Raw genomic sequence first — 9,407 nt, forward strand, 5'->3', positions numbered from 1 at the left:
CAATTATTACAATAATTCAGCACACGCATACCTCCAACTTATTTATATTGTATTAGTAAAGGTGTTTAACATAACATTTATATTTAAAAACACTTGAAATTATATTGTATAATTAATTTGATTACACCAATATAGTATGTCTTTATAACTTACAGTTGATTTTTGTTATAAACAGTTATAAAAATATCAATGATGTTCGTCATAGATCATAAGAGTTGGGTTCTTTTCTGTGCGTGCGTTCAAAACACCAAAAACGTGGACAAGAAGCAAAGTTAGAACCAGAATGTGTTGACTTCAACACACCCTGTTTAAAATGTAGAGAGGGAAGTAAAGTTTCCCTCCGAAAAGGAATATATATATATATATATACACAAGTTCATTTTCGTAACGCCCTCTTTATGTTGGCTCGAGCTCAGCGGCAAGTTTGAAGGCTTATACTCATCACTTTATTAGAAAAAAATATAATATCAATACAATAAAATAAGTTTTATATTTAGTTTAAGAAGTAAATTCTCATCCTTTTTGGTGTTTAGTACATGCTTACCGTAAACGACTACGAAAAACATGGAAGCTACAGTGGAGAAGTTGGAAGCATTAGTAAGAATTTAAAGAAACTACGATAACTCATTGTTAAATAATTAGTTTACATCTTTAAATAGTTTAAACTCGCATTCTCGTTATAACGTATATGAAATAAATTTCATTACGTAATAAAGACTGATTACTATGTTTTAAGTAATATCACTTTATTATTATTACACTTAGAACTAGAAGTCAGTGTTATTATTATTACTGTTAGTGTTAATAATTATAACATTATTATTATTAATAATAGAGAATTATTACCTTAGTATTACAATTACCATTGTATTAAACAATGGACCCTAACTTCTAAAATACCACTAAAACTACTAGTATTGGCAGGCCTAACTACATGCTAGTTTAGAAGTTGCATTTCGAAGCCAAATTGTACAATTACCTTTATTTTTTATTAGTCGGGATAAGGCTGATTCTAGATCCAAAGTTTTAACATTATGCATAACTAGGGTTATCATTTTTCCAGAGTGAAAAATTGGGACTCCTTCCTACCCCCATTGTGAGTGACAATGTAATAGCTCTGAAACTGTTACAGTAACACTGTTTAACATTTACTAAATAAACTTATGTTTATTACATCACATTAGAAAACCACAGACAAACAAAATTTGTTAAAAGCTTACGTATTTAAAAATAACAAAGAATAAATAATACACCTAAGTTATCTTGAATGATGAACCTACTCAAAAGAAAACTGGTGCTTCATTTTCTCTTTCATGGTTAGGTAGTTTTTAAAATTTCAATTCCTGCAGCTGCCCAGTGACAGTGTAGGTTAATAAAATGTAGCAGAAAGGAGGGAATACTGTAATATGTGATCTGGATACATTGGGTGATTATCCAAGTAAAATTTAAAGGAAACTTATAATGACAAAACGTGCATATCATATTCAATTTAACGTACGGAGAAACTGGGAGAATTTAATGCTATTAATGTTTCTGATTGGGACAGAAGAAATAAAACTGGGACATCTGGAAATTTTATACTTAAATTATCTAAAATTAAATTCTCAAGGGTATTTAGTAATAATAGTGAAAAGTGAAATTTAGCTTAAGACTGGCTGCAGCTAGATCTCTGTATTTTGAATATTAAGTTATTAATATTATTGTACACATAAGATTAGGTTGTAAGTCTTACTCTTTTTACTAAAGTGTAGTGTGAATCTGATATTTTTGTTATAATGAAAACAAAAGTGGATCAAAATATTTGTAGGTAAACATGAAGTATTGAAGAATGGGGCTAATGAAAAGGTTCATATATTGTCTAACTACTTTATATTTACTGGACTGCAGCCAATAAATGTAGTAAAAGGGTATATCATTTTCAAGTAAAAACCTCTTGAGAAGTAAAGTCTTGATATTTCAGCTTGTTTTGTTAGAGTTTGAAACTCGGGAGTAACTATACCAAAAGCTGACAGTCCATTTGTTAATTTTGTTTGCTCTCATTATTCTAAAAAAAATGATTCAGGTATTTTGCCCCAAACACGTTGATATCAGTTTATTAAGTTTAGTTGAAAATTATGCTACATGTATACTTCAGCAAAAATGGTTTTATAATTTAAACTCTTAAAAAGTTTTAAAGTGCATTTATTATGCAGTATTGTTCAGTTGTCCATAATATATTTCTCTCTACTAGTGTATTGTGTACTTTAACTTTTATTGTATATATTGATTTACGGTTGACAGTTTATAATGTACTTTTCCTTTTATTGTATATATTGATTTATGGTTGACAGTTTATAATGTACTTTAACTTTTATTGTATATATGGATTTATGGTTGACAGTTTATAATGTACTTTAACTTTTATTGTATATATTGATTTATGGTTGACAGTTTATAATGTACTTTAACTTTTATTGTATATATTGATTTATGGTTGACAGTTTATAATGTACTTTTCCTTTTATTGTATATATTGTATTTTTGGTTGTACTAGTTTTTATTGTATATATATACTGTATTTGTGTATTACTAGTTTTATTGTATATATATATATATATATATTGGTTTATGGTTTACAGTTTATAACATACTTTTTCTTTTATTATATATATTTATCTGTGGTCAACAGTGTATAACATACTTTTCCTTTTATTATATATTGATTTGTGATTTACAGTTTTTATTGTATATATATATTGATTTATGGTTGACAGTTTATAATTTACTTCTCTTATGCATAGTTCAACAAAGCTGAGTCAGACTTGAACTTTATTGAATGTAAATTGGAGAACGAACTTGCACAGATTACAGATAATAGGGAGGTAAGTTTATTTGTTTCAATAAACTAACACATTTACTTATGGAATATAAATGTTTTTAGAAAGTTTTGTTACTAACTCATTTATTAGCACCATTTTGTCTAATTTGACATTTCTTCTGACATAGGTTAATAAAAGACAGCAAAGTAGACAAATAGTAGGAAAACGTTTTTTGTCACAATTATTGATATAGATTTTCATGAATACAATTGTTTACTCACACTTTATAAGAATAACTTGCACATGGTAGTGCAGTGGCATGTTACCATATGTGTGAGATGTGGCACCACGGGCGACGACACATTAAATATAGGATGTAATTGATTGAATAATTCTACTAGGATGAACTTCTGGTTGAAGAAATTTGACACAACTCTTTTTTTAATTTTTGAGAAAGGCTATTCCTCCAACAAGATTACTAAATGGCGTAGAGCCAAAGAACGTAACATTTCAAAGAAACGAGCCTTTAGTGTTCTCCGCTAAAGTGAAAAAACTTGCACAGGAGAGAAATGAGGACAGTAATGGACTTCAAAACCACACACCAAGCCATTTAGTTCAACACTCTAATCCACACTGTGAAGGCTATAATTACAAAAGGAAATACACCATCTGACCCCAAAAAATATTGCAGTGAAGCTGAGTATATCTCCTGGTACCATTATCAATATAATAAACAAGGATTTGAAGTTGACAAATACTCACGAGCTAAAAGGTCACAAGTCATAACTTGAAATAATTGGCTGTTTTCCTGAGAGGGCATCTGACAAAACTGGAATTACAGTAATCCTATTTAAATACACACACACACTTAAGTTTCCCGATACAGCTCCAATAGACTTGTTGCTTTTGATCTGCTTAAAGATGGCATTAGAAACAAACATCCCTTATGTGTGTTGAAAGTTGAACAGTAGTATGTAGTGACACTATTAGTGATGAAGGAAATATTCTTATAAAATGCCAGTGTTCTTCAATATATACATCCTTACCACTTTCATTATTTTTGTGAATAGGGTACATGTAGAGAAACAACCAACCTTAAAGTGGTGTATGCCTAATTCTAGGTAGTTTATATTATATATACTTAATGCTTACATTTATCTTCTATTCTTGATAATTTGAATTTTCAAGTGATTGTGGTAAAATTTAAAAATTCTCAGAGACATTGGTGAGTTTCAGTTAACTTTCTGGTTTTGTGATAAGAACCTGAGCATTGAAATGAAAATCTTGAATTCTCTATATTTTGGACAGGATGGGAGTGTGTGGTAGTTTTGAGTTATTACAAAGTTCCTTGCCAGCAATTTCAGTTGGTTAACTCTTTAGCTACGTTGGCAGTGCATGCTCTTGGCGAGTAAGAGATCTTGGGCTCAAATCCTGTAAAAAATTTAAATTGCCGCAGAGCATTAAAGAATTACATTAGTCTATTCGTTTTTGTTGTTTTGACTGTGGGTGATAGAGAAGATACAGAGGTTCATTTACAGAGGAATTGAAGAGCAAAGATGCATTAATTCATTTTATATATCTTAAACTACTGTGTTAATGTATTGTTTTATGAAAATAAGCATACTGCCTTTGAGTTAGTGGAGAAGAATGCTAGTAGAAGGATTCTTGGTTTAAAAGATGTGAATATGATGCTATTATTTGATTTCTGAAGAGATATAAATGCTTAAAACAGTAACTTGAAAGGACTTGAATATTAAACACCAGTAGTCAGAGGCTTGTTCCTAGAACTGGCACTTTCATCATTAGTGTATCAGGTTATGTATTGTTTATGTACAGTTAGAAGAATGATATTTTCATCTTTTTGAAAAGTCAAGTCTTCCACAAATATACATTTTTCTGTACGATTTATTTTATTCCTTTATACAGACTCAAATATTACTTTCTCTGTCTAAACAGTAAATTCAGGGAATCATTCATCTTTGATGTCAGGGTTGAAAACTAATTTTCAGTTGCCACTTGCCATTGTTTGAGAGAATTATATATTGTATACTGGTGTGCTCCCACTGTTGTGTATTGATTTATGAGATTTTGTCAGTTTTTATATAGAATTGAGTTCATTAATTTTAAAGTTACTTTTCAGTTCTTATCTGTATAGTTATCCTTTGATCAGTCTATTAATAATGCCCCCTGTTGAGACAGTGGGAAGGTTACAAACTTACAACTCTAAAATCTGGGTTTTTATTCCCCACTGTGGACATAGCAGGTAGCCCAATGTGGCTTTATTCTAAAACAAACACTTAATAAAAACAACACATACAAATAGCCATTGAATGTATTAGTATTTTTACCATAGATCTGTATCATTCATACAACTTGAAAGACAGCAAAACCTCTATCATCATGAAATGGTGTTTTAAGTTGAAAATATTATTTTCAGAGTTTATTTTGTTCTGTCTTGTAGCCTAACCCTGTCAAGATGATACACAACATTCAGGAAATCAAAAAAGAATTTTCAACTTTAGTAAAAGAGATCCATGAAACAGAAAAGAAACAAAAGGTAAATCTGACTTTTTATTACTGTGTATTTTTTTCATTACAAAAGAGGTTACAGTCTTTTCATCATTTGGCCAACATATTGTTAAGACTCCACAGAACAAACATTATAATCTTTTACTGGGTTGTCATTTGTTGTGGATTAAAATATTTGCTTTGAGAAAACATGAAAGTTTAGAATTTTTCCACTGTGATAATGAAAAAATGCTCTTCTTCAGAGTTTACAAGAAGTTATAATTTGACCATATGGTGCGTAAAAAAGAAGCCTATTTCTGAATACTATGCTTGTTGTCTCAGATTAGACATGGCAATGTGTAATAAGAATTAGAAGACTTGAGTATATTCTTGTTACATAACACAAAGGTTATGATTGCATCATTTTGTTTTTCTATGTATACAAATATTGAAATTTAAAAAATTGACTTGGATTTTTTTGAAAGATGGGCATCAAATTTATTATTTTTTGTTTAGGAAGCTATAGAAAATCTTCAGGATCATCTAAAGTCTGTCTGTGAGAAACTTGAGATAGTCCAGCAGAAATCAATAGTGGATGAAGTTCATAAAAAATCCTAAACTGTGTGCAGATAATATTTAGGCTAAATCTACAGTGTATTTATGATTGAATTAAAAGTACCTGGTTCATAAAATATCATGGTAAGTTTGAACAAGATAAATTCCATATACATATGTATATTTGACATCAATCATTGAAAATACACAGATTAATACTTTTTCATTACATTAGGTTTTTTTAGCTTTCTACTGTTGTTTTAGAGGGAGAATTAAATTATAAACATTACTTTTCAAACTGTGTCTAATATGAGAAATTAATTTGTTGTTATATTTTGTACAAGAGAAAGGTGGTTAACATAGTGACAGAAAGAACCGTCAGTATAAACTAGATTATATGTACAGTGTGCTGAAGGAATATTGTTTAATAAATTCCAAGTACTAAGGATAACTTAATGTTTAGATTTTCTATCGATCAAGGTGTTTATTCTACATTACACAGTTTTATATTTCTTACATGAAAGAAAGTGAAATCGTGGTTTGATGTCTTTCATTGAAAGGGAGTAACATTCTTGATGACAGTGTTAACAAGTTTCAAGTTGTTTACAGATACTTTTGTTACTTCCTCATGTTTTTTCACTGTAAAATATTTCCATTTTGTGGTTAACAACCTGATCAGATGTAATTTACATCATCTCTACATGTTTCAACTAGGGTCACCCGGTCGTCCTCAGTGAACTTCAAACTCAGCCTCCTTTCTCGGTATGTTTCACTCTCATGTAAGGGTAAATGATCTATGTCCACTTTATTAACTTAGGGTTGGTTTGGTTTCACTGCTATAAAAAGAGCCACAGTAATTGTGGTGTTGGTAACAATATTTTTATTCTTCAGAGTATTTCATTTCAGCAAGTAGTTTGGAATCTGTACTTATATTATTAGCTATTGCTGGTTTTTGTTTCTTTCCTATGTTCCTTGGTGTTATAAGGATCATTCTGTCCATTTTATAATCTCCCACGTGAACATGAGATGCCATTAATTTCTTGCTTTAAAATTCTATCAACTTTGTCTTTCCCTCTACTGAACTTGCTACACATTTTGTTAATTGGTCAAAAAGTGATTTTTCCAAAACCTATGGCATGTCTGTTTTCAATTCTTTCTTTCAAGTAATTGATTAATGTTGAATTGTTTAGGTTTGTACGGTGTTTGGTTTAATTTTACTGTACAAAATTGTTACTAGTTTTGCTGGGTAATTTATTTCTGTGTCGATGCTGTAAGCATCTGAACATATTCTTAAGCCAAATCACAATTACTTCAGACAGCTGAAGTATCAAACTGTTCTTATTAAACGTTAAGCACCATGTAAGATATTCATATTTTGTTACCTTAGTATGTGTGTGTGGTAGCAGAGCTCTGTCAGGGATTGTTGGAAGTGAAGCCCCAGGATATTCAGAGTCTTGTTTGAAACTTCATTAGTAAAGCCTCGGGATATTCAAAGTCTTGTTTGAAACTTCATTAGTAAAGCCTTGGGATATTTTTTTAACTGTTCAATATATCTAAACAAATCAAATGACAAGAATGTGTAATAATGTTCAAGTTTTCAAATAAAAGCTTTAAAGTGCAGTACAGTTATTCATTCCCTTGTAGAAAAGTAGAAACCACAGACTCGTACAGAAATTATCTGTATGTTCCCTTTCAATACACACCATGAGAAGTTTGTTTTAACTTATATCAACCATAATTCCCAAATTGTTTGTGATTACAATGACATATAACCTACTTAACATGAATATACATTGAACTTCGCTGTTGTAAGTTCTATCACACAGAATAAACATGAAACAACCACTGGGAACACTTCTGATAACCCACACCTACAGATTTTCAAATAGCAATTGTAATATCCCGAGGCTTTACTTCCACGACTTTATATAATAAGAAACTTGTAGTTCAATCACAACTCCATCCGATCTTAAACGTTTTATACTCAACAGCCAAGTTATTTAATATCTTAAGTGTACTGTTAGCTGTAAAAAATAATGTTTAATGAGGAGCCTACTGAACTGAATAATTAATTCAATATTACAGTAGGCAAGTTACCTGTTTTTGGCTTATAGTATGAAGTTGTCATCATCAGGTAACAGTAATATTCAGTAATTCTTACCTGATGATGAATCAACAGTATGGGTCAAAAAGTTTAATCATTAACAGTACATTTATTTAATAATATGTAATCATTCCATGAGCATGAAGTTTTCAACTTCATTACAGTGTGATAATATATATATATATATGTGTGTGTGTGTGTGTTTAGAATTATCAGTTGCCAATACTAAATAAAATGATTATACGAATTATTTTAATATTGTACTGAGAACAATGGTAGAGTATTTGGTATTATTTTGTAGTTACCATAAATCTAAATAATAAAAGATGTGCAGTTCCTGTTGGTATTTATAGATTGTTTAAGTTGCTGTGTCAGTACATAAAGATATTTTTTTATGGATGAATATTGATGAAATAAAATGTTTAGATTTTGGTGTTTGCTCAACACTGGAATCTTTTTAGCATAATATATATATGGGTGTGTGTGTTACCACGAACACCACTATACTATTGTCATGGTAAGAAAACATTATTACCTATAACCCACAAACACTTTTAACATTGTCACACTGTAATGAAGAACAATGTTAAAAGTGTTTGTGGGTTATAGGTAATAATGTTTTCTTACCATGACAATAGTACAGTGGTGAGAGTGGCAACATACACAAGATCAGCCCTTATCTAGCCCCACAGTATTCCAAGCAGTGGTGAATTGCAGGGCAAGCCAAAACATTCTAACCTATTCCCCGTATATTCTAAAATGTTACTTGTGCTAAGAATATATTATTTGCTTTATAAGTGATGTTTTCTGTTATCTCAACTACTGGCTATATGTTAAAACCTATCGTAATGGTTTTATAGAATGGTAAAGGATGCTTGTAGCACTTCTTAGAGACTTAACCTCACGACCTGCAAGACATTAATAGTTTTGCTGCAGATGCTTGTGTTATGGCTATATGTTAAAACCTATCGTAATGGTTTTATAGAATGGTAAAGGATGCTTGTAGCACTTCTTAGAGACTTAACCTCACGACCTGCAAGACATTAATAGTTTTGCTGCAGATGCTTGTGTTATTAAGTTCTTTCCACATTCAGCTAATACAAAACAACTAGTTTGTTTATTCATCCAAGACATTATTAAAACTTTGAGTTTAACTAATTTTTACTACTAACTGAAGCTTACATTTTATTTTAATTGTTAAAAATATTTCTAAAGTATATTATAACATCAGAGTAATAGTGAATGTTTCTTTGTTCATGACTCTAACTGAAGAGTTGTCTCACAGCCCACTTATCACCTGACAAGTGCAACCTGTTCCAAACATAAAACTTATGATATTATATGAGCTATAATTATTAGTCATATTAACTCTTTCAGCACGGGCCTAGGGACCAACCTTGTAACTATTTTGTGCTTTGTTATAGGTTTTTCATTGCTATAGC

At 30.4% G+C, this 9,407-nt stretch overlaps 1 protein-coding gene across 1 annotated transcript; it reads left to right on the plus strand.

The window, feature by feature from the left end:
- Positions 1 to 403: 403 nt before the first annotated feature.
- On the plus strand, positions 404 to 6,312 carry LOC106464471 (spindle and kinetochore-associated protein 2-like). The gene is made up of 4 exons (XM_022392194.1): positions 404 to 597; positions 2,781 to 2,861; positions 5,260 to 5,355; positions 5,823 to 6,312. The coding sequence occupies exons 1-4, from the start codon at positions 565 to 567 to the stop codon at positions 5,922 to 5,924; spliced, it is 312 nt and encodes a 103-aa protein (XP_022247902.1). The 5' UTR covers positions 404 to 564; the 3' UTR covers positions 5,925 to 6,312.
- The last annotated feature ends 3,095 nt before the right edge of the window (positions 6,313 to 9,407 follow it).

This window comes from Limulus polyphemus, unplaced genomic scaffold (genome assembly GCF_000517525.1).
Source record: "Limulus polyphemus unplaced genomic scaffold, Limulus_polyphemus-2.1.2 Scaffold1661, whole genome shotgun sequence".
NCBI lineage: Eukaryota > Metazoa > Arthropoda > Merostomata > Xiphosura > Limulidae > Limulus > Limulus polyphemus.